Below are 26,849 nucleotides of genomic sequence, written 5' to 3'. Positions count from 1 at the left end.
CTCTGATCTAACTCAAAATTATGGATAAGTTAATGGTAGCATCCTGTAGATAAATATGTAAGTGGTCCAGGGCTATATATCCTCTTTGTCTGCTTTGCGCAAAGGCAGTTGCTGATGACAGGAAATATGAATCCCTATTAAAGTTTGTTGTTATCCATGGACAGAATGCTTCAGATGCCCTTTTTCCACGTCAGATCATCTGGTAAGTGATGATCTAATTGCTCATCAATGACAAGGGAAAGTTATAAATGATTACATTTCTGTTTTATGTAACAATAACTTGAGCACCTACTTCATAACATCATTATGATGACTCTTCTCGGTTGCCTGAGAGTTTATTAAATTATTTTTTGATGTCTTATGTTGCAGACTATTCAGACTATGAAGACAGTTCTCTAGAATTTTTGGAAAGGTGCTCCTCTCCACTCACTCGGTCCTCCGGGAGTTCTCTGGCTCTGCGAAGCATGTTCACGGAGAAAAATACGTCATATCAATATCCAAGAGCTATTTTATCTGTTGATCTTAGTGGAGAAAGTATGTTCATTTAATTGTAGGATGCTTTTTATTTTAAAGCTTAAAATTACTTTATGTAGAATTGGGACTAAAATAAGTAATAGTTTATTTAATGAACTAAAAATATTTACTGAATTCCTATGTGTAAAGCACATAATTTGAGAAGTGAAGATCTGATTATATGACACTAATAGGTCACATTTATATAAGTACTTTAAGGTTTGCAAAGGAATCTTTGTCTGCATAATTCAATTTGTACTAATTGGAATAAAATTTGCTTTCAAATTTTACAGTGCATATAGTAATCTCCACTAAGGTCTCATTGCAGTACCTCATTCTGGCATGGCTATGATTCTGGGTTCCAAAATAGATTAAGGTCTAGCAGATCCTTTGATGCCATAAATCCTTCAGATCTGACCTGGAAATGGCTATTGTCTGAGGACAAGCCTAGCTAAGTTCAGGGAAGGCCCATCACTAGAAGATTGTCAACCAGGTGATAATTCTTTTTGGCCAGAGTATTTATTTCATTGTGACTCTAGTATAAAGTATGAAGGAGTTTTGGTCCATGTCAGTAAAAAGTTGTACTCACACTGATAAAACCATAGATACTTTTGGATGTTATGAATTATAGAAGCCTGACCATGGATTCTAAAACTGTTGATGCTGATACTGTGACTTGATATGTACATGTGATGAAATCAGATAAAATAAAAGTTAGGAAAGTCTAAAATAAACACAAATTGAGAAGAGAGAAGTTAGAAAGGATTCTGAAGTTGAACTTATAGTTGTAATCTAGCCTAATCCATATCTAAATCTTGTATCCCCTCTTATGACAGTCTCAAAAATGTCCATCTCACTTCTGCTTGAATGCCTGCATTGCTAGGGAGTTTCTTACTTACTGAGGCAGTCCATTCTACTTTAGAACAGTGTCAAATGTTGGGAAGTTGTAACTTGCACTGAAGTGAAGTCAGCCTCACTTCAACCGCTTACCATTGGTCCTGGTTCTGTCCTCTGATGTCATATAGAATAAAACCGTCTTATTCACGTGGGTCTCTTCATGTATTTGAAGGTAGCTTTCCTTTTACTTTTATGTGGTCTCTGCTTCAGACCAAGTATTATATGTTCCTTCAGTTGTTCTTTGGTATAACATAGTTTCAAGACCCGTTATCATTCTGATCACCCTCTTCTAAGTATGCTCCAGTTTGTTGATATATGTCTGGCAGCTAGGTGGTACAGTGGAGACAGTGCTGGGTTTGTTGTCAGCCCTGAATTTAAGTCCTGCCTCAATATTTGCTATCTGAGTAACCCTGGACAAGTCATTTAACTGCTCTCACCCTCAATATCCTCATCTGTAAAATGGGGATTATAATAGCACCTAACTCAGGAATCAAATGGTATAGGTAAAGCACTTTGCAAACCTTAAAGTGCCATATAGATAATATAATTATTATTACAATATGGTACTTTCATATTCCTTGTACCATTTTAAAATTTGTGCTTTGTACATAGTAGGTGCTCAGTAAATATTTGTTGATCAGATAAAAGAAAGACATCACAAAACATAGAAGTAGTTATTTTAACTTGTCCAAATCATATAAATTAATATAGTTAATTCAGATTATCAAATATTTTCATAATGTCATGTGGGGGCATATTCTATGGCATGAGTAAATTCTTCCCTGGGTACAGAATTTCTGGAGATTTTAAAAAATTAATTTAATTCCTGTAGGATATCAGGGTGTGATTTAGTACACCTGGACAGTCAGACCTAAGGGTCTGAAAAGGTCTGGAAGACTATTTGTTATTAAATGAACCACGCCAAAATCATATTACTAACAGCTAAGATAAAATGCACGAAACTCAGTTAATGCTTCTTTGAAGAGTTCACCATCATTATGTCTCATTAGGCAAGTAACTTGCTCCCTTGAATAAGGTAGGTGTGTTAAAAACTTCCATACTACTTAGTATTATTTAGAATACAGGTAGTCTTGAACCTACTTACACAAATGTATTACAATATGAAATTTCATGTTTAAATTGGTAGTTAGGAATTCCTCACATTTCTCAATGGAAATGGAGTTAGATGTAGTGATTACATTCACTGGCCAACAAAATCTACTTTAATCCTTATAATAACATTGTATTAATAATACCTAACAATCCAACCATTATATATAACAGTGTTTCTGTGGGGAAAGAAATCACAGCACTGGCCAGAAGTCAAGTCAACAAGTATTTTTAAAGTGCTTGCTATGTATATATACCAGTCCCTATGCAAAGCATCGAGGAGACAAAATGCAAGACGGTCCCTGCTTTCAAGGAACTCACTGTCTGATAATAGGGGATAAAGCACACAATTATGTATAAATAAGATATATACAGGATAAAGTATAGATAATCTTAGAGAGAAGGCACTAACATGAAAAGGACTGGGAAAGACTTCTTGCAGAAAGTGGATTTTAGACCTGAGACTTGAAGGAAACCAGGAGGCAAAGATGAGGAGGAAGGTATTTATGTGAAAATTCACAAAATCTGTAAATATAGTGTCTTGTTCAAGGAATAACAAGGAAACCAGTGTCATTGGATCATAGAGTATTTGGAAAAGAGTCATGTAAAAAGACTGCAAAAACAGGAAGGATCTAAGTTATAAAGGGCTTTAAAAGTCAAACCGAAGATTTTATATTTGATCCTGGAGGCAATAGGGAGCTACTGGAAATTTATTGAATAAGGGAGTGTGATGTGGTCAGAACTACATTCTGCTTCTCTAGGAGTGGTTTGGAGAGGTAAGGGTAGAGTTGGAAGTTCCAGAGGTTAGTTGGTGATGAACTAAGAAAGGTCCAAGGCATCTTCCCTGTGTACATCTTCAGGTATGTTCCATAGTGCATGCTGATGTATTGCTGATGTATTGCCATGTTTTTTCTTCTTAAAACCTCAGGGGTTGACCTGCTTTCTTCCTCTTCCACTACCTCTGCTTATTTCTTATCAGTTCAGCTTAACAAACATTTATTGAACACTTAATATAGTCAAGGCATTTCTCAACATTTCTTTTCTCCCTTAGCTTAGTTTGGCACAGAACATTCTTTCAGCCACTTTCTCCTCTTATGTCCCTGAAGTGCAAGCATATCGGCCTTTGGAGGTCGTGTAAAATGTTTTTTACTTATAATAATAATGACAAAATAGACTGGTTCAAAGGTTTTTCTTCTCTTTTTTCCCTGAGACTTTGAAGGTAAAGACAAATCTTACATAGGTGAAAATAGTGCACAAAAGCTCTAGCCATAGTTGATGTATCTCCTGGGCATATTGTCCACAAGTAATGAAATGGATACTCATGATAGAAAGGGAAATGATAGGAAATCCATTAAGCCTGGAGATGTTGCTTTTAAGATCCTTGAAGTGTCTTATCCTTTGTTACCATAAATCTTGCCATAGAAGCATCTTGGACAGAGATTGGAGTAAAATGAGACCAAATTTCAGAGTTGGGGTTCCTAGTAATAGGAATCTCCAGTGTCAAAGAAATGGTGAATAGAACAGAAAGGAAGATGGAAGAAAAATTACAAGCAGTAGGGGATAGGAAGGAAGAGTTCCCATGATAACCCTTAAAAATTGGGGCTTTCAGGGACTCTATAGTGTAATCTATACATGTACAAAGTGATAATAGCTAAGTAAGAGACCTAATTCTTTCCTCATTTACAACGTAAGGAGTAGTTTACTTATCTTGCAGAATTCACGATATTATGACATAGTATCAAAGATTTTACGGCTAGAGGGGATTTTAGAGGTTACATGATCCAACTCACTTTGGCAAAGAAAGTAAGACCCAGAGAGGTTGTGACTCACCTAAGGTCACAAGGCTTATCACTGATAGAAAAGAAATAACTCCAAATTCTTACTCTTTATTATGCCACATTATCTCAAAAACATTTAATCAGGAGATCTTAATTGATATTTTTGACATTGATTTTTAGTTCACAGGTAAATGTTAAGGTTGTTGATTCTTTCAGTCCTTTAGGAGAAATATGTTGCCCCAAATATTTTTAAAGGGAGAGTGAGATACAAACTTAATTCAGTATTCTATTTTAATAGCCCTCTATTTAATGTTTTTAATGGATATTTGTTGTGTACAGTGATGAATCATAACCTAACCATGATCTGTTTTAGCCTGCATGTTTTCTATCTGGCCAGTGGAGTCAATAAGGGCACATAAACTAGAGGAAGCTTCTGACTTACGTGTAACAAATTTATTTCAATCCCTTACCTAGGGTGGTATATAGTAACACCAAGCTGGGAGGCCCAGTGACTCAAGCAGTTGAGTGACCACTTTCCTTTCTTTTTTCTATGTTTTTATTTCTTTCCCTTCTAACTTTTCCTTCTCTGCCTATGGTTGTTCTATCACTTCCCTTGCCCCTCCTGCCACTCTCAACTAAGGGGAGGAGTCTGGTAAATACTCTTCTTTTTTACCCCTTTTACTGACACTTTTGTACAAGTTTGGTCCATGTCTGTCCCATCTTCTCTGCCCCTTTTCCTCCTCTGCTCTAAGGGCTTCTTCTCCTACCCTCACAGTTTCTCTGGGAAATCACTTGGTTTTCTTGTTTTTCCTATGATTCTTACTTCAATCCTTTGTGTTACTAGAGTTAAAAGTTAACCAGAGTTAAAAACATCTATGTGCAATTGTGTCAACTTTTGTACAGGAGTGGGAAAAAAACAAAAATATGGTGGGGTATAGGAGGAAATTTTTTCTTCCCAGTTATATGACAGCATTCAGGAATTGCTTCACATCTATGTAGGGAAAAAAAATCATGAGTTTTTGTCTTATTCTACTGATGATCCAGAGTGCAAAACAGATTTTGCCAAAGAAAAAATGGTTCTCAGGTTATTCCCAACCCATTGGCAGTGTTGATATAAACCTTACATTTGTGAATTTCTATTTATCATCACCAGTCCCTTTCTGCTTACCCCAGAGTCCCCAGAACCCAGAATTTTATTCTTTTCCCAAGGTCTTCTCCTTGTAACAGGATACAAGAGCTGCAGTCATTGACAAGGAGCAGATAGAGTACCACTTCCAGTAGTTGAAGGGAAAGGAGTATGAGAAGATCTGTTACAGGGTGAAACAAATAGTTCTGTAGTGCAGTTAATATGGTCCTTTTGTGGATTAGCTTTGGAACCTTGTCAGCACGTATATTGTTTTTATAGAAAAGTTCATTCTTAATTCTAAACAACCATCGTTCTTCACATACGGAGTTTTGTAGATGGCAGTTACTTGTATTGATTCCAAGTTTATCCTGACCAAGTTGGGATTTACTGGAATTCTGTCAGAAACTTAAACTAATCATGTTGTTAATACATTTCACTGTTGTTTTAAAAATTGCCTTTACTTTATTGAATGTATAATTTTATGAATGTATTTGCCATTCAGTGTTCTTGGTGAGTTACCACCAGTTTTGTTTTCTCTAAATGTCTCAGTATACTTCTTTTTTAAAAGAATCAACAAAAGCACAAAATAAAGCATGTGCTAATTTTTTAAATATATAACAACATTAAGCTTCTTGAAAGTGAAGTATAAAACATAGAAAAAAAGTTGAGAGCAAGGAAACAAAAATTATGACCTTTTTAGAATATTTTAGTTTAAGAAAAACTGAGACATGATATTTTAAATGTTGACAGCATGGCTAGGTGATTAGTTTGACCTGCTGGGAGACTTTAGATTAATATCTGTTTTACGTTCTTGATAATGGAATGTGAATTTCTTTCTACCTCAGATAAATCCTTATTTGTCAAACTATATCATAGAAAGGAAGCGAGTAAAGCTCCACAGAAAGATAAAAGGAGAGAGTAATTGATAGGTTATTTATAAGTAACGAGAGGTTGTATGATGTAGTGTATTGAGATCCAATCTTTAAACTATCAACAACTGGGTTTAAGTACCTCTACTCTGACACATGCTGGCTCTGTGACCCCTAAGCAAGTCACTTAACTCTCAGTATTTTAGACAGCTCTCTATGATTATAACTTGTAGATAGGATACCAGCTTTCATTGATGGAGGTAGTTTCTTCATCTGGGAGTTCCCTGTACCAGTGAAGTAACAGATCTAATCCCTATAGAAAGAAAGAAGGGGAAAAATTCCTTTCTTGCCCAGAAAAAATGCCTGCAATGTAAAATAGGACTTTTTAAAAAATAACCTTTTTAGAAATCTAGCATTGTATGGGCCTTAGACTAATATCTTCTTCCTTCTAGGAATCTTCCCTTTTATATGCTTCTAGCAATAGGGAAATCGGTGCTGTATGAAATCAGTGCTAGATTATTCAGTTCATTTTCCTTTATAGATAACTCTCATTGCTAAAGAGTTCTTATTTATATTTGATTTGGTGTCAGGAAGACTTGAGGTTTGTACCTCATTTCAGTCACTAGCAGTATGACCCTTGAGTTAAGTCACTTAACCACTCTGCCTTTTTACTCATCTGCAAAATGAGGAGATTGGAGTAAGGTCCCTTCCAACTCTATGCCCATAATCCTTTGAAATTTGCTTCTCTGTAAAATCTATCTATTGCTCTGTGCAAAGATATAGAAGTATAATTCCAACTTCACATGACAGTCCTACAGGAATCAAAGGTCCATCTTATGTAGAGGAAATTAATACTTTAGTTAAGAACTGGACCAGATAATATCACAAAGAAGAAGTAAAAAGTATAAAGCATAATGTATGTTGTGCATGGTTGTGTGTGTGTGTGTTTGTGTCCCTGTCACTCAGTTATTCTTTAGGGTAAATAATCCCGTTTCTTTGATCCTCTTGTGGCAAGGTTTTGAGTTTCATTATCATCCTTTTGATATGCTTCAGTTTATTAATTTTTGCTTTAAAATTGTGAAATCCAGAACTGAATACAAAAAATTAGATATGATCTGATGGCACACTATATTATGGGACAGTTCTACTGGACATTGTACATTTGTGTATATAAACCTGATTGCCTTGACCTTTTTGTTAGCTGACTCATTTAGCATGTTGTCAGTCTGTTAATCAACAAGTCTTACTACACACCTACTGTCTGTCAGATGCTGTGATTCACAATCTGAAGCAATGGAAGGAAATTAACTTGATGATATTTATAAGGATACCTGTAAGTTCTATATGCTTCATTAAGTCAACTGCACAAGAGTAGAGACCTAGCTTAATAGAAGTCCATTTGAAAAAAGACGTGGGAGTCTTTGTTGACTGAGCAATCTTTTTGAATCTTCAGTCTTTTATCCAGTTTGTTAGTTATCTCTTTCAGCCTTGTGACATACCAAAATTGAAGTTTTCTGTGTCTCTGGGCTAAAAATAAAAATGTTGAACAGGTGTGTGCTTATCAAAGGGTCCTTTGGAACAATGCTAGGAATTTCCTTCTTCTCCTCCAGGTTTCTGTTAGTTTCTTTAAGTTGTTGTTACACAGTTAGGGGCTGATACCCAACTCACATTTTTTCTGTTTTTGTTTTTGTTTTCCGCAAAAATATCATGACATATGTTTTTCAAAACCCTTGCTGAATTCTGAATGCCTATTTATAACATTCCCTAATTTGACAGTTTAGTAACTGTAAAGTCCTATGTTTACTTCAGTGTGATTATCCTCTCCACCTACCCCTCTGTGACTTGATACATGATTTTCAAGAGCTATTGAAGCCAAAAAGTTTATCTATTTTTGACTAAGTTGGTGATGAGACTCTCTCCAACAGGCTATTACCAGGTTCATTCTCAAATCTTTTCTAACTTTCTAAGAGTTTTTGCCCTGCTAGCATAGTTTTTGAAAACCCTAAATAGATCACCTCCACAATGAGTCATCAGAGGACTACCTGTGTAATAACCCTAACAAAAAAGAAATGATATTAGTTTTTATTGAACCTATGCTGGCTTCTGGTGTATATACCACTTCCCTCTCTTAAGGACTGAAACTTTCATAATCCTTTCTAAAAATGTACAGGGAATTTTGAGAACCAGTCATGACAACATTTGCTCACTTCCTGCTGTGTCACCCCTCAGATTCATAAGAAATTATTTTTAGGTTCTTAGATTAATCTATAAATTGTATCAATATTCTGGAAAGTCATTCTAAATACTGGAATGAATTTAAGGCAGTTTCGGGCTCCTTATCTTTTCAGCTATCCCAGGTTTCACCTTTTTTTTAGTCATCTTTATTCTGTGGTTAACAGTTTGAAAATCATTGTTGCTAGAAAATGTAGAAGTAAAAAATTAAGTTCTGCTTTCATACCATCAACCCCAGCCAGTGGACCTTTTCCTTTTTTATTGTTTTGAATGTAATTAGTCCTTTTTAGAGACATACTGTCATTTTGTAGCAGTTCTATCACTCTGGTATCTGATAAAGAAAACCAAATCTTATAATCTTTGTGGTCAGATACTTTCTCATTATTTACCTTATGTATTAAGATATTTATTAGTTTGTTGTCTTCTTCATGTTCTTCCATATTCCCTCAGAAATGTTTCTGTGAAACATTGAGGTGTTCCTGGGGAAAAAAATACTTCTATAAAAATGGAAAGCATATTCACAGAACTTTTCTTTATTTTTTAGACTTGTCAGATGTAGAGTTCTTAGATGACTCTTCAACTGAAAGTTTGCTTCTGAGTGGTGATGAGTACAATCAGGACTTTGATTCAACCAATTTTGAAGAGTCTCAAGATGAAGATGATGCCATTAATGAAATTGTCAGGTGTATTTGTGAAATGGATGAGGAGAATGGCTTTATGATTCAGGTAATCAGGTGCTTATATTTCTTACAATCCTGAATATTACTTTAGATATTTGCTTACAAGTGTATTGCTATTATCTTACCTTTTGCTAACTACTATTTTGTGTATGTATGTATGTGTATATATGTATGTTTTTACTTCCAATCCATGGTTGTACAAAAGAAAAACAATAGAAATCAGATAAATTTATTCCATCAGGTAAGTAGAAAAATCCTTTATTTAATAACCACAACCCCATAGTGTAGGCTAATGAATATAGGGCTGAACCTGAAGGCAGAAAGCCCTAAATTCAAATCCTGCCTCTAAAATTTACTTCCTATGTGAATATGGGCAAGTAATTCATCTAACTTCTTTAAACACACTTCTTCATCTGTAAAATGAGGTTCAGTGGAAATAAAGTACATGAGCTGTTTGTTAATTTTGAAGTCCTATATATAGGTCAGTTTTTGTTATTAGCATTTTAAGTTCAAGTCTTCAGGGAAGATAACACTGAAGATATGTATGTGTGTGTATGTCTGTATATATGTGTGTGTGTTTATATACATATATGTATATATTTATATACATACATGCATACATACATATATATGTATATATGCATATATAAATAATACTATGACCTTTTCCTGTAAAAATACTTTGAAGTACTAAAGCACAGAATGAACTGAAGCTTATTAGCACAGCTAAGGATATTATAAAAGCCTTTTAAAAAATATAATGTGGGGGAAGAAGGAAGATCAGGGAAAGGTTATGATGACCGATCAGGCTACATGGAATGATAATAACATGGGCCAGAAGCTAGGTGGAAATGTCAAGTTTTTAAGTTCTTATTTCGCTTCTGTTTTCTCTGCAAAGGAGAATGATCTGTGTGATGACGACCAGAGAATTCATAGCTAGGACGAGCATAAGAAAGCTTCTAGGTGCATCTGATGAGGCCAGATTGCCAGACCTAAAGTCATTGTGTCTTCAGGTGCTCAGAGACTTGACAGATGTCATTGCTGAGCTATTGTCAGTGATCTTTGAAATGTCATGGAGAATTAGAGAGGTACCACAGATTGAAAGAGAGCAATGACCTGGAGTTTAAAAATGGGAGAAGAATGAAATCTTCAAATTCTAGACCAGTAAGCTTGACCTCCTGGCAAAAGTCTATAATACCATCATTAAAGGGATAGTTTAAGAACTTCAAAAAGTGATGATCACAGAGAGCTAGCATGGCTTCCTCAAAATCATATTACACCTGGTGGACCTTATTTCCTTTTTAGATCGGGGAAATTTTGTAAGACATATTTTACTTTGTCAATTGGTTTTAGTAAAATATTTGACAAAATTTCTTGCTTTTCTTATGGATAAGATAAAAAGATGCAGGTATGGTTCCATGGACTGGTTGAATGACCAAATTAAAATAAACAGTCATTTGTAGTCCTGTGCAATCTGGAGAAAAGCATCTTTGTGAAGTGCCGCAGACATCTGTACTTGGGCCAGTGCTGTTTAACGTTTTATCTTTGACTTGGAAGCAGTCACAGATGGCATAAATATCAAGTTTTTTGATGGCATAAAGTAGGAAGGATATCCACCATGTTGGATTACAGAGGCTGGACCTAGAATGGTCTGGGTAAAATAGAATATAGATTGAGTTTTAATTTGATGAATTAAAAAGAGATGAATATAAAATCTCACACATAGATATCACAAATCAAGACAGGTAAGACAAGGTTAAAGAGCAGTTGAAAAAGATTTGGATGTTTTAGTGAACTGCAAAGTCACAATGAGTCAACAGTATCATATGGCAGCCAAACAATCTAATGTAGTCTTAGGCTGCATTAACAGTAGCCTAGTTTCCAGGACTAGACAATAGTCCTTCTGTACTCTGTTTTGAGGATTGTATAGTGCTCTAGAGGCACGCTGATAAACTAGAAAGCATAAAAAGGGAGAGAAGACAGAAAAATGGAAGGCATCTAGATCATGCCATATGAAAATTAAATAGAGACTTGGTAGAAACATGATAGCTACATTTGAAGGACTGAAGTGGATGAAAAATTCGATTTGTCATTCTTGAATCCAAAGAACAGAATTATATATAGTGGCTGAAAGTAAAAAACAATCTAATTCTGGCTTAATATGAAGGGGAAAAAAAAAATCAAAGCAATGAGTTTTCCAAAAGAAGAATGAGCTGTTTTGAATGACTATGTGTTTTCCCTTGCTGAAGGTTTTTAAGTGAATGTGGAATAATCACTTGTTAGATTTGTAGCAGAAGATATTGTTGTTATTATTATTTAGGCATTGCTTTTTGAATGACCTTTGAAATCCCTTCCATCTCTGATTTCTTCTGCGCATCTGGTACTAAAATTGATTCCAGACTTTTCAAAGTTTGGCAAAGCAGATGAGTTTCTATGCACTACCTTTCTCTTGATTACTTGCTCATATTACAATTATGTGATGAGGGGAATAGTTTTATCCTTTACTAGGCAGAGCTCAATGAAATATGCTCCCAACACACTTAGTAAAGAAAGGAAAGACACACCCTTGATTCTATGATTATTATTTTGGCCACCTGCTTTGCTGTGATGCTTATCTGCCTTTGGGAGCAAAGGAAACTTGAACTGTCATTTGAACCACTATATAATGACCTGGAGATAGTGAAAAACAGCAAAGTATGGAGAAAGCAGCCATGATGATGGAGTACAGGCTGGCTTGCTCACCCCTCTCCCCCACCAAGATTACTGCAAAATTGATCTAAAAAGAAGACCAAGGGACATAACGAGAAAATGCAGTGAGTCCTCTTTCCAGCCTGATATCACAAATTTGATCTACAAACAAGTAGCCTGGGCAGGTAATATGGAACAGGAATGATCTGAGATCATGGTCTTAAGTGCTCAGAGTTCTAAGAACAGGATCATCCAGAGCTGATTGAAGGCTCAGTCTTAAACTCAAGACATCAGAGTCAACCAAAGGTATGTCTGTAACTCCAAGCTAGGCCAACCCAGAGCAGATCTCAGACTTGGCTCCATTCAGTAGGTCAGTAGTAAGGATCCTGCCTAGAACCCTTCACCAGTTCAGCAGTAAGTGGATGAATTCATTGGCCATGGTGACCCATAAAACAAGCAAAAATAGAAAATGACCATAAGGCCATAAGAAACCTCCTTCTGTATCCTCAAGTGATGGCAGCGGAGCCCCAGAAAAGGAGCAGAAGGTACTAAGAATGAGATTTTGGACTATATAGAAACATTAAATATTTGAATTTCTAAAGGTGTCTTTGATAAGTGACAAATGAGTTTATATATTACAGAAGAAACAGAACCACTTCTGTGTTTTTACATTTTCACTATAAACAAAACCAGGAAACATAAAGAACTGATTGGCTAAATGGAAGGGTGCCTCACAGATTTTCTTCATTTCATGAGATGAATATGGGAGTTTTTAGAATTTGAGATACAAAGGACTTAAGTGGGCCATCAAATTCATTTTATACCTTGAAAGAACCCTTGGGGGGGGGTGGAGCAGAACCAAGATGGTGGAGTAACAGCACGCACTTTCTAGAGTGCTGCCCACAAGCCCAGCCAAATACCTGTAGAAAATGGCTCTAAACAAATTCTGGAGCTGCAGAACACATAGAATGTCAGAGTGAAGCAAATCTCCAGCCCAAGACAACCTGAAAGGTTGCCGGGCAGGGGGCAGGGCACAGTACAGCGTTGCCGCGACAGCACAGACAGGACCTGAGCAGGACTTGGGGAGACTGAATCTCTGGCACCTGTAGCAATTTCCAGACTTCAGGACCCCAGAATGCTGAGGACAAATGGGAAAGTCAGTGGAAAAAACCTATGGGACCAGTGTGGGAGAGTGAAGTGGTCTGGCCCCAGCCCCAGGGCAACAGAGGGAGAAGGGAGCAGAGGAACTCACAGCAGCCACAGAAACAGCAGAGGCAGAGACAGTGACTGTTTCTGGAGCTCTAGGCCCACGATTTGTGGGAGAATTGAGTGATTGACAGTACACCCCTCACCCCCACTGGAAGCAAAGATCTACCTTGACAAAGAGCTCAGAAGTCAAGTAAATGGCTGAGGAAATGAGCAGAAACTGAAAATAGAATCAACTATAGAGTCTTACTTTGGTGACAAGGAAGGCCAAAACATGCAGCCAGAAGGAGACAACAAAGTCAAAGCTCCTCCATCCAAAGCCTCCAAGAAAAATATAAATTGGTCTCAAGCCATGGAAAAGCTCAAAAAGGATTTTGAAAATCAAGGAAGAGAAGTAAAGCAAAAATTGGGAAGAGAAATTAGAGTGATGCAAGAAAATTATGAAAAAATTTTGCTAAAGGAGAGCCAAAAAAGTTTTGTTAAAGGAGTCCCCCAAAAATAACTCTGAAGAAAAAAACGCTGTAAAAAATACACTAACCCAAATGAGAAAAGAGATCCAAAAAACCAATGAAGAGAAGAATGCCCTAAAAAGCAGAACTGACCAGATGGAAAAGGAGGTCCAAAAGCTCACTGAATAAAATAATTCCTTAAAGATTAGAATGGAGCAGGTGGAAGGTAATGGACTTTATGAAAAATGAAGAAGTTATGAAACAAAACTAAAGGAATGAAAAAATAGCAGAGAATGTGAAATATCTCATTGGAAAAATAACTGACCTGGAAAATAGGTCCAGGAGAGACAAATTAAAAATTATGGGACTTCCTGAAAGCCATGAACAAGAAAGAGCCGATATCATCTTTCAAGAAATTATCAAGGAAAACTGCCCTGATAGTCTAGAACTAGAGGGTAAAATAAATATTGAAAGAATCCACCAATCTCCTCCTGAAAGAGATACCCAAAAGAAAACTCCTAGGAATATTGTAGCCAAATTCCAGAGCTCCCAGGTCAAGGAGATGATATTGCAAGTAGCTACAAAGAAACAATTCAAGTGTTGTGGAAATGCAGTCAGGAAAACACAAAGTCTAGCAGCTTCTACATTAAGGTATCAGAGGACTTGGAATATGATATTCCAGAAGTCAAAGGAACTAGGATTAAAACCAAGAATCACCTACCCAGCAAAACTGAGTATAATACCTCAGGGGGAAAATGGTCATTCAATGAAATAGAAGACTTTAAGACATTCTTGATGAAAAGATCAGAACTGAATAGAAAATTTGATTTTCAAACACAAGAATCAAGAGAAGCATTAAAAGGTAAACAGGAAAGAAAAATCATAAGGGACTCACTAAAGTTGAATTGTTTACATTCCTACATGGAAAGATAATATTTATAACTTGAAACTTTTCTCAGTACTAGGGTAGTTGAAGGGATTATATACATATAATAGGAATAGGAAGGGATGATATCTAAAAAAAAAATAAAGGGGTGAGAGAGGAATATATTGGAAGGAGAAAGGGAGAAATGGAATAGGGCAAATTATCTCTCATAAAAGAGTCAAGAAAAAACTTTTTCAATGGAAGGGAAGAGAGGGGATGTGAGTGAACCTTACTCTCATCACATGTGGCTTAAGGAGGGAATAACATGCATACTCAATTTGCTATGAAACTCTGTCTTACACTACAGGAAAGTAGGGAAGAAGGGGATAAGGAGGGTTTGGGAGGTGATCGAAGAGAGGGCATATGGGTGGAGGACATAATTAGAAGTAAATACTTTTGAGGAGGGATAGGGTCAAAAGAGAGAATAGAATAAGTAGGGGACAGGATAGGATGGAGGGAAATATAGTTAGTCTTCCACATCATGACTTTAATGGAAGTCTTTTGTGTAACTGCGCATATACAACCTATATCGAATTGCTTGCCTTCTTAGTGGGGATAGGAGGAAGGGAGAGAAGTTCAAACTCAAAGTTTTAAAAACAAATGTTAAAAATTGTTTTTACATGCAACTGGGAAATAAGATATACAGGCAGTGGCATATAGAAATCTATCTTGTCCTCCAAGAAAATAGAGGGGATGGGGATAAGAGAAGGGAGGTGTGTGATAGAAGGGAGGGCAAATTAGGGGAAGGGGTGATCAGAATGCATGCTATCTTGGGGTGGATGAAGGGGAGAGATGGGGCGAAAATTTGGAACTCAAAAATCTTGTGGAAATGAATATTGAAAGCTAAAAATAAATAGATAAGAATTAAAGAAAAAAAGAACCCTTTCTACATCAAAAAGAAATCACAAAGTAATCAAGCAACTGCTCTGATGGTACTTCAGTGTGCAACTGAACACTTGCTTTTTGTTTTTAATATGTATATTTAATACTTTAAGAAAAGCTTTAGTTAAGGATCTGACTTCAACGAATCAATGTGATCTAGATGGGAAAAAAGTTGCTTTTTAATTGAGCTAATGGATCATAAACCACTTAAGTAATTTTCACAAAGAAGAGTTGTCAAATAGACAACTGTTTCAAAACTGAAATTAACCTTAAGTCATGTTTTTTTTTGCTACATGAAGAATAAATTTAACTCTTATGGTGGTAGAACCCAAACTGGCATTTCAGAAGGGAATAATTTTTTGTTTATTTGTTTTTCAAAAAAGCAGAGACTATAGCTGCACATACCTTTTTGTTTTTTAACAGTGTGAAGAATGCCTGTGTTGGCAGCACAGTGTTTGTATGGGGCTGCTAGAGGACAGCATCCCGGAGCAGTACATCTGTTATATTTGCAGGGATCCACCAGGTAGGAAATTTGTTATTTGGTTTGTTCCTTAATAGAATTTATACCCTACAAAAATTCCATTAACTGACTTTGTGAAATTAAAATGTTCTTGAAACAAAGTTAGTTCTGTATGAATTGTGTTATAAATAGGGACTACCTTCCCTAATTTAAGTCAAAATTCTTTCTTCCAATATGATCTTTATCATGGTAATGCCAATTTCTCCTCCAGCTCTTCCCCAGAGCTTCTGCTGTAGACTTGAAGCTTCTCTGTTAAGGAGAGGAAGAGGAAAGGAGAAGTTTGTAGTTTCCCTACATGCCCTGTGGTCCACAGCTTGGGAGGGGCTTTGGGAAACTCATGTTGAAGTGTTGGGCAGGTAATGAAGTCTGGTCTTTACTGTGCTGCTCCTCCCCTGCTTCATCACAGTTTTGTATCTACCCTCTCACTACCTCTCAGTCTCTCCTAGCTCTCCACAATTTTGCCCCTCATGTGCAATTCCAAGCCCTGTTGCCTTTGCCCAATCCCTTTAAGAAGAAAATAACTTTTAATGCCTGCTGTATCTCCCTATTCATCCCCTAAGTACCAGTGGAATCTGCCTACCTAAAAACTGCAGGAAAGGTGTATCTCATGGTGAGAATGAGATGCTGCCCTATAAAATATGCTTCTTCTAATTTTCTGTCACTGTCCCTGATTTGTTCAACAATCATTTTGTGATTGCTATTACCGTTCTCCACAAGTAAGCAGATGAATAGGATTTGCTTAGCTGCACAAGTTGGGAAAATGTACTATCCAGAAAGATATTGCAATGGGGTGACTTAGGGTGAGTCTTATGGATAAGATATTAATGTTATTTTAAAATTACCTTGGTTGAATCAATAATATTTGAATAAATATTTATATTATATAGAACTACATGTGCAATATGTAATTACTCCATGCTATAAACATTAACACAAAATTATCTGAGCTATAAGTTTTCATAAAGATATTTTAGTATTTCTTTTGGCATGATATTTTATGCTAAATAAAATTGATACCTTGCCTCAAAGTTCTTTCAAAACTGTTATTTCATTAAACTATTATCTATCTTATTAAAAGCATAATAAAACAAATGCAGATACAACAATATAATTATTAGTATATTGGAAAGATAGATTTATATCCATGGTTATGGAAGGAAAATGGTCCTTTCTGTTCCCTTTTCTGTGTATTCTATCATTTTAACACAGTTCAGTGTTTTATACCTATGTTCTTATTGTCCCAACAATGATGAAAATGCCCAAAGTGCTACATACACTTGAACTGAACTCATAGAGGCATTATACAAGCCTATTTACTCGGAGCTTCCCTTATTGTCACAGAGGCTATTCAAAGACAAACCCACCTGTTTCCAGACAACTACTAATAATAGGTAGATGTAGAAAAGTGACATTAAAGGATTTTAGAGTTGGAAAGGATTTTTGCTCTGTAGTCCACCCCCTTCATTTTTCAGATGACTAAACTGAGGTCAGTAGAGATAAACTTACTTGTCCAGTGCCCCATAGCAGATGTAGGGTAGCATCCAAATTTGTTACTGTCCTATGCTTTTTCTGTTACAGACATGCTGCTACTCTTTTTATGGTTAGAGGTAATTCTACATGCTGAGATACAGAGTACTGTCCTTTTTCCTTTTGGAAAAGGAAAACTAACCAACAAAAACAACTCACACAGCTGGATCTCAAAAATACTACTTAGAAATGCAGAATTTTAGATATTTAGCTAGAACTAAGTGACAGTTTTCAGAGCAAAAAGAAGTCAGATGTGTCTTTCCTTCCTTCTCTGCTAAAGGTTTGTTGGCAGATAGATAATTTGGCATTTAGAAGCAGACACTGGCTCCAAGTTTTTCAACTGTTGGTATCTATTGTAATGTTTGATCTTATGTAGCCTATTGTAATTTCTTTGAAAATGGAAATTGCTCTCAAGGTATCAGTACTATGGACCCTTTGGAGCTACTGTTAGAAATAGATCCTGTCCTGTCCATCCACAAGCACCATTGGCAGTGTAGAAGATTTGAAAGGAAACCCAAACTAGGTCATTTGTAACTTGGATGATTTCATTATTCACAGGTCAGAGATGGAGTGCAAAATATCTTTACGATAAGGAATGGTTGAACAATGGGCGAATGTGCGGGTTATCATTTTTAAAGGAAAATTACTCTCATCTCAATGCCAAAAAGATTGTTTCAACACATCATCTGCTTGCTGATGTATATGGTGTAACAGAAGTACTACATGGGTTACAACTAAAGATTGGAATTCTAAAGTAAGTGGAAATTCATAGAAAAGGATCAAATTTTAATGCTAATATGAGCAAAATAAACAAAAATGTGTGATGTCAAGACTTGGGTTTTTTGTTTTGTTTTAGTTTACTCTGAGATTGTTTCTTTTAAGTGTATAGGAAAATTTGGATGGCATGAAATTATTTTATGAAGTATAGGTTAAGATTACTTTGCAGATAACTTAGAATAACTAAACCCTGGGAAGATTAACTCGTTTTCTCTGGGTCTCCAGTTGTCCATTTTATCTCTCACATGCCATCGACATTGTAGATGTCATTTGATATTTTCTTAATCTCAAGTGCAGGACTTTACATTTCTTCCTGTTAGCCTCTATACCATTCTAGAAGGACAGCCTTTAAAAAAATTCTAGACATTCTTTAAATAACATATTCTAGTGTTTTGAAATCTGTTCTAGTCAAAAAGTTCATTCTAATGCCTAACTTAAATTCCTATTTCTGTTTGTTAAAACTATCTCCTTTTGTTCTGTTTTATGCTAAATTGCTTACTGCTACCTTCTTCTTAAATGGGTTCCCTTTGAATACATCATTCATTGTTTAATTTCAACTCAAGTCTTTCTTTCTCAGGATAAATACATTCAGTGCCTTTACCCTTCACCATTGTCTCTTTCATTTGAGTTTATAATTGTTTTATTTGCTCCCTAAATCCTTTATCGTTTTGCCATTTTATGGCCTGAGCTGAACAAAGAACCTATTACAAAGTTCTTAATAGTATTCAATAGAAAAGAAGAAATTACCTTGCTTTTTCCATCATCTTTAATCTAGTTTCTTTTGCAGTTCTATTTCTTCCATATTCATGTTCTTACTAACATCATTAATGGTCCTTTCTGTCTCAGAAATTTGTGGACTATTCCCACGTTAAGGAATGTCTGTAAACAGATAATGCCTTTTAAATATTTTCAGTGTTGTTCAAAACTATGATAAAATTCAATAGAGATTAAAAAAGGGATTGTTAAGGGAATAACTTCAGAAGTTATTTATCATTAAAGAAAAGTTCTTTCAATTAATTATAATAAAATCAGAGTAAAGTAAAATAAAATTTCTTTCACCGGAAGGCCCAGCGATGATGAATGGGCTCCTGCTTCCCTTAGGACGTTAAGGCAATCTGATTCTGTGAGTTCTGATGATGAAGATGTTAATAGTTTTGAAGAGAAACAAGAATTTCATACAGAAGATACACACTTTACAATTTTCTCAAAACCTTTCATGAAATAACTTTGTAATTAGTCTTGATCCTTCTGTCTCTCTTGACCACTATATCCAATCAGTTGATAAATCTTATTTATCCTATTTCCATAAAATCTACTATATCTGTCTCCTTCTCTAGACTCAAAATTTCTACACTTAGCTTGCACTTCATACACTTTTACGCTTCATCAGCTTACACTTAGAGTATTTCAATAGCATTATAATCGGTCTCCCTACCTGCACTCTCTTCTCAATACAGTCTATCCTCCATGTAGCTATAAATTATATATTCCTTAAACAGATATAATGGTGTCACTCCACCCACATCCACTCAAAATCTGTCTCTTGAATAAAATATAAACTCCTCATCCTGTTATTGAAAACTTTCTGTAGTCTGTGACTCCAACCTAATTTTGCAGTCTTCTTTCATTTTACTTGCATTTCTGTATTCTGCCTTCCAGCCAAATTGACATAAGAAGTACAAAAAGTTCTGCCTCCTGCCTCTGCCTTTGTACAAGTCAGAACTGCACAACTGAAAAGTGGTAGAGGCCAAAATTAAAACAGACTAACCTTCTTCAGGCTGCAGATAGGTTTTTTGCTGCTCACTTTCCAAGTAAAGGTATAATTAATGACCTATTTTGCAAATGAACCATATTTTAAAAAGAGAAATTTCAATTAATATCAATTAATTATACTTATTACTTAAGATTTTTATTTATCATGAAATCACATTAATGTTTAAAAAAATTACTTTGGTAAGTGGTACAAGTTTTAATACATTTTTCAAGTTTTCTTACTATTTATATTTATATTTAGTAACTGCCAAAAACACAATGAAAAGATATGACTCTTGTTCCTCTCAGACTAGAGACAGACCAATGATGTTTGGTTGTCATGGGTCATGTGACAAACAGGAGAGAGTTAGCAGTGGCAGCCCACTGCCAAGTTACATGAGAGTGCGATAGTGACTAGTGGAAGGCAGGCTAAACAGGCACTGACAAAGCACTTGTCACATCCTTACTTTCTTTTGTATCTTCTATGTTGTTCCCAGGCCTCCCGAAATCCTTTTACCCATGGGCCCATTCTAAGTGATTCTTGAGACCTCTTCTCTTTTCACTGCTACTTCATAGAATGCAGAGCTTCCTTCAAGGCGTAGTTCAGAGGCCCCCTCCTATAAAAATCCTTTTTTGATTCCCTCAAGCCTTTGAATCTTGCCTCCTAGACTATATTCAGTTTATCCCATATATATCTTGTCTGTACACAGTTATTGATATGCTCTCTCCCCCATTAGACCATGAACTCCTTGAGATAGCGTTTTTAGTTTTTGGCCCACAATACTTAGCATGATACCTTGTATGTGGTAGGAACTTAATAAATGCTAATTGAATAACTGACTTTCCCTCTTGAAATGACTTTGTATATCATTTTGTATGTAGTTATTATTTTCTTTTGCATATATTGTATTCCTGCAGTAAAATGTCTATTCCTTGAGAATAGGTATTCTTTTTTGTCTTTGCCCACTGCCTGGCGTACTTCTCAACAAGTAGTAGGAGCTTCATGAATGTTAGATAAATTAAACTGAAAACCTGATGCCCAAAGGAATATTTTCTATATTATGCTTTTATAATGAATTCTCCCTTGTCTACAAGAGACAGGGTAGAATAGTGAAGTGCTGATACTACTGAGCAAATGTTAAAAAAGGCAAACTTGTATTCATTTTAGCACTTAGGACACATACACACACACATTTAATTGTGGAATTTCAAACTTCAGAGAAAATAGCATTTTGCAAACAGTTTAATAATCTCACATAGATATTTCCCCTATTTTAGTTATGCATTCATTCTCTCCTCTTCCATTGCTTGAGGCCTGCCCCTCTCTTAATAATAGAAGTCCTATAATGGCCCAGTTTGTGATCAGGCAACATGAGAATGTGGTAGGTACATAAAAAAGGTCGTGGGTCCATTTGGATAATCTGCTCATAATAGAGATGTGTTGCAATTGTAAATTTCATTGTAATATTTTAATTGTCTGTAAATGGAGAAAATTATCAATGAAAATTAATCATGATTCCTTTAATACAGTTGTTCTCAAACTTTTTGGTCTCTTGACACTCTTAAAAATTAGCGAGGTTCCCAAAGAGCTTTTGCTTCTATGGATTGTGTCTATTAATATTTAACATATGGAAGTAAAAGCATCAGTATTATTATGAAAATAATTTTGGCCTTATGAAGCCACTTGAAAGGGTGTCAGGGACCCCCAGGGATCCCAAGTCTCACTCTTAAGAACCATGACTATAATATCACAATTTCTCTTCCACCTTCTTTCAAGGAACAAGCATCATCCTGACCTTCATCTCTGGGCCTGTTCAGGGAAGCGGAAAGACCAAGATCAAATAGCTGTTGGGGTAGAGAAAAAAATGACAGTGCAAGACACTCTTAATCTAGAAGAACGGACTTGTTCTGCTCAGAATCATAAAGAGACTACTAGCTTGCCCAGGAAAATGGAAGGAACATATATTACCAGTGAGCATAGCTACCAGAAACCACAAAATTTTGTTCAGGATTGTAAATCTGTTGATCCTATGAGTTCTGATGATGAAGATGTTAGCAGCTTTGAAGAGGAACAGGAGTTTCATACAGAAAATACACACTGTTTACAATTTTCCATAAAAGAAGATGGTATGAATGAACAGGTAATTCTTTTTCATTTGACTGTGACTGAAAAAAATCAATATAGAAAAATTCTATGAGAATTCAAACTTAATTAAATGGAAAGTTTTGGATTATTTTTACAGAGCCTTCTTACACACATAGGGAATTCACAGTAGGGAGCTAGCCCTTCCAAAAATAAGTTGATGGTAATTTGATAAAAATCCTAAATGGAAAAAGTTGGTTCTGATAATGGAAATTTGAAAGAATCACACAATATTTTTTACATGGAGTTTCATTGTTTCTCTTTCAAGCAATACTGCTCATTAAATTTAGATTAGAATAGTAATTTTTTAATACTTTACCAGGGGAAGAATACCAATTATCTTGTTTTTAGGAGATAATTTAGGAGAGAATTAGAAGTTGATTTTGTATATTCATATACTGAGGCACTTACTGTAAGAATGACCTACTTGACAAACTTAATTGGTTTCTGTGGAAATGTTACAGGGATAAATTAGTTGTGTAGGAGCAAAGAAAGCAGTGGACAGTTAGCCAAACAGCTATACAGCTAGAGTTCTGAGATGTTAGGTGGCATTTGATTATACTGTATTAATGTTACTGCAAAATTACTTTAGCTATCATTATACTCTAACAGAATAGACCTTTCTTTGATATGCTGCCAATTGGATTTATAGAAATTCAGATGTTATTGGACCTAATCATTCAAACAAGGATGATGGATTAGTCATAGAATCGATTGTAGATCTACAGTTGGGAGAGGCCTTAGAGGCCATCCAGTCTAACTCCCTCATTTTATAGAAAAAGAAACTTGAGACGTATAGAATTTAAATGACTTGCCCAAGGTCACACAGGTAGGAAGTGGTAAATGGGAATTTGAACTCATATCATCTGACTTCATCAGGTACTCTTTGATTACACAACAGTGACTTCTGATGTCTGTAGATAAATAGAATGTAAGGTCAATGGGGTCAGAGACAGTTTTATTTTTGTTTTCAGAGAAATGGTCTGTCAGGTAAAACAATTAGTTCTGCAGAAACTTTTGGTGAAATAGCTAATGGCCAAACATTGCATTGGTGGGAATTTATAACTTTATGGTGGGATTTAGTTATAATGATGCATTAAAATGTTATTGGGAAATGATGGATAGTATAATGTAATGAAGGTTATAATATACCTTTCCCCCTTCCATGGCACATCTGAAATACTGCAATTCTCTCACCTATAAATATCAGTTTAATATTAAGATATTTTTTGTAAATGAAATTAAAGTCATAGTTTATTAGCCCCAGAGGTTAATAGTTTATGATTTTACTTAGAAAAAAAAATCACCTTTCCCTTAAAATAAGATCAGGGGCTTCTGATTATTAGAAATAAAAATGTTTATATTCTGTGCAATAATATACTTTTTGTTATTCTTTCAGAATATGCAACATTGACCAAAGTATGATTTGGTTCCTTTCCAAAACCTTTATTCCATAAATCAGTGGAAGTGGCAAAAGACAATTATGGATAGAAAGCTATCAGTAGACATACTTATTAAATGAATGTGTTGATGGAGAGAGGGATGCCAATAGATGTTTGTTAGGTAGGTAGATGTCAATAGATAAGTAGGTGGATGTTGATAGAACAAATTGCTTGATGACAATTGAGATGTAGATAGTAATAGGTAAAGAAGCAAAGTGGTTAGACTGAGCACTTTCCCCCAAAGGAGAAGAAACATACTGGTAAAAATACTTAGAATAACTCATGAGTCTATGAGTGTAGGCACTGATATCAAAGAAATAATATCAACCTCCATGATTATCTTTATTATACTTCTTTATGATTAGTGTGTTCAAAGGTACTTAATGTCTGCATACCCTAGAATGGCATAGTTATGAAAGACTCTAGCTCCCTTTGGCAAACTCAGTGTAAAAATTACACAGATTCTACCCACTTTAGGTCACTCCAGATTGTTTCATGGTTCCTAGATTGTAGTTTGAATGTGTAATTTATTTCCCTTGAATCAGACCAAACCTCATACCAAAGAATAGAACTGGGCAGAATTGTGTGTCTTAATTCCTTTCTGCATCAGGAATATTTTGTCTAGTAAAACAGATTTAGAGGATTTCTACCTATAATTTGGAGGTCATTAATAACCCTTGTTGTTACATTAGAGGTGAACGGGGCTGGATTTCTCTTCCTTGAGATCTCTGAGTTAATGCAAGATGGTAGGTAGATGTTGCTAAGGTAGATAATTGTTGACAGAAAATGAGAAGTAAAGACAGATTTTGGTGTATACTAATAGAAGAGATCTTGGACACCATCTAACCTAGTCTCTATGTGAACATGAATATGTTTCATATTGTCCTGGATTAGTGATTGTCTAGTCTTAAAGATGTCAAGTGATTTTAATGCCTACTATGGGATCCATTTTTGAGTAGCAATAAATGTAAGGAAGTTTTTCCTCTTCTCAGGCTTAAATTGGGTTCTTTGCAATTTCAACTCATCTAATGTGATACTGAAGTCCTTCACTATCCTAGTATAAAGGACCTGGGTTCACATCCTGCCTCTCACGTTCATTCACTACTGGTGTGACCTTGAGTGATTAACTTCCCTGGGCCTCAGATTTCTAACATGTGAAGTGAAAAGGTTGGACTAGATAGCTTCTGAATTCCCTTCTAGATCTAGATTTATAATTCTGTGACTTCTGTAGATTTCTTTCGATTTTATCAATGTCCTTCCTAAAATGTGGTGTTCAAAAATTAATACAAGGCAACACTACCATTGTGATTTGACTAGTTATTATTACTAATTACAGCATGACGGTCACTTTCCTGTACCTGAGTAATGTATATTTCTTGATGTGGCCTAAGATCACACTAAGTCTTTTTGGCTGCCACATTGCTCTCTTGAATCATATTAACCATAAACTACCTGATAAGATGCTCTCTAGCCACACCTCTCTTAGCTAGTATGTGCAGTTGACTTTTTGTAATTCCTATTAAATTTTTATTTTTATTAGATTCAGTCCAACATTCTAACTTGTCAAGATCTTTTGGGATGCTGTCTGTTTCATCAAATATTTTATTTAGTTCTGCCCATTTGATAAGCCTTTTGTCTATAACTTTTTCCGTCATTGATAAAATTATTAAATAGCACAGTTATTAAAAAGAACAGGTTTCTGGGGCTGTCCACTAGACACTTCCTTTCCAGTTGACAACCAGACTATTAATTTCTCTTTTGAATCGGGCCACTCAACTATTTCAAAAGCCATGTAAAGGTACTACTGTCTTTCTGTATTTTCCGCAATAGCAAGGGATGATCTAAGCCTGCTGGTCTCCCATGAGTGAATCATTGTCTTTCATGGGAAGGAATAACAGTGGGTTTCACAGTGGGAGAGGGGAACAGATGATGTGTCATTACTAGATCATTGAATAAATAGTAAAGGGATGGTGATTTCCATAGCTTACTATTTGAGAATGGATTGGAGATAGCGATGAGGGAGAGAAGACGGAAGGTTTTGTTAAGCTCCTATCATTTGTTAGGCACTGTGCAAAAACACTTTACAGATATCTCGTTTGATTCTCACAACTTTGGGAAATAGGTGCCATTGTTATCCTCATTTTGTAGTTGAGGAAACTGAGACAACCAAAAGTTAACTGACTTACCTGTAGTCACATAACTAGCAAGTAACTGAGGCTGAATTTGAACTAAGTCTTTCTGACTGCAGGCCTCATATGCTATCTACTATACCACCTAGCATGAAGAATGGGCTAAGCCAAAAAATAATAAAATGCAATGTAAAAATAAATAAAAGCAAAGGATAAAATTAATTAACATAACATCTTAAAGTGATCCCATTTGGGGTTTTTCTTGGCAAAGATAATGGGTGTGGTTTCCCATTTCCTTCTGCTCTTTTTACAGATGAGGAAACTGAGGCAAACAGGGTTAAGTGACTTGCCCAGGGTCATATAGCCAATAAGTGTCTGAGGTCAGATTTGAACTCAGGTCTTCCTGAGCCCAGCTCTGGGAGTCATCTACTGTGCCACCTAGCTGCTTGAACAGCAAAGCTCTTTGTGTTGAAGAACCTTGGGTTCTTCATGGTAGGAGGTTTGTCTGTTGTGGGAGATGGGGACCTTCTGGCATTTTTAGGTGATGGGAAGGAGTTCACCAGTTAGAAGGCCTTGTAGTGGATTAAGTCTGGGGAGAAGTGTCTCCATGAGCAGAATACTAATACCGGGAGGAGGATGTATTATATATTATATATAGTTCTTAAAAGCAGCTACAAGAGTCAAGAATAGGAAGCTTAAAGTGGGACTCAGGGAACTAGAGATGAGATGTCATGGTCTTTGGGACTGATTATGATGAATACTAGGGATAGGGCCAGGCTTATGATTTGGGGCTCAGAGTGACAAATACTATGGAAAACTACTTCTGTCTGATACTGATATTACTTTACTCATGCATTGATATTTTTAAGAGTGAGGTACAACAGAAAAAAAGACAGGGAAGAAGTAAGATTTACAAAAACAATAATGTAGAAGTCAAATAGAAAAGAAACCTCAAACCTGGGTACCTGCCCCTCATGAGGGGACACAATGAGGATATAAGAGAAGGGACAAGTAAGGGTAGAACCCATGAATCAGGAAATAGAATTCAGAATAAATTGGAAAGGAAGATAAATAATGAAGAAGACAAGGTAAAGAATAATTATTGAAAGTGGCACAATACATGAAAACTACTATAAATAAGAGGTTGCAGAGGAAAGTTTGCCTTACTCACTTAACTAAATGAGAAAAGGAACAAAAAAGAAGG

The 26,849-nt window shown here is 35.7% G+C and overlaps 1 protein-coding gene across 24 annotated transcripts in view; it reads left to right on the top strand.

Moving 5' to 3' along the window:
* The window catches only part of PHF20L1 (PHD finger protein 20 like 1), a 124,683-nt gene that overhangs the window by 89,001 nt on the left and 8,833 nt on the right, over positions 1 to 26,849 (top strand). For 23 of the 24 annotated variants that reach the window (XR_011965738.1, XM_072603038.1, XM_072603027.1 and 20 more), the window contains 5 exons: positions 370 to 534; positions 9,070 to 9,251; positions 15,779 to 15,878; positions 17,961 to 18,156; positions 21,709 to 22,072. Coding sequence is in view for 23 of the 24 variants with exons in the window: in XM_072603038.1 (XP_072459139.1) it covers positions 370 to 534; positions 9,070 to 9,251; positions 15,779 to 15,878; positions 17,961 to 18,156; positions 21,709 to 22,072 (1,007 nt within the window). In the remaining variant the exon portion in view is untranslated. The remainder of the gene's footprint in view (positions 1 to 369; positions 535 to 9,069; positions 9,252 to 15,778; positions 15,879 to 17,960; positions 18,157 to 21,708; positions 22,073 to 26,849) is intronic. The other variant, XM_072603028.1, reaches the window with a different exon arrangement.

Source organism: Notamacropus eugenii, chromosome 4 (assembly GCF_028372415.1).
Source record: "Notamacropus eugenii isolate mMacEug1 chromosome 4, mMacEug1.pri_v2, whole genome shotgun sequence".
Taxonomy (NCBI): Eukaryota; Metazoa; Chordata; class Mammalia; order Diprotodontia; family Macropodidae; genus Notamacropus; species Notamacropus eugenii.
Note: the sequence above shows the minus strand (reverse complement) of the source record. Positions and strands in the feature narration are given on the sequence as shown.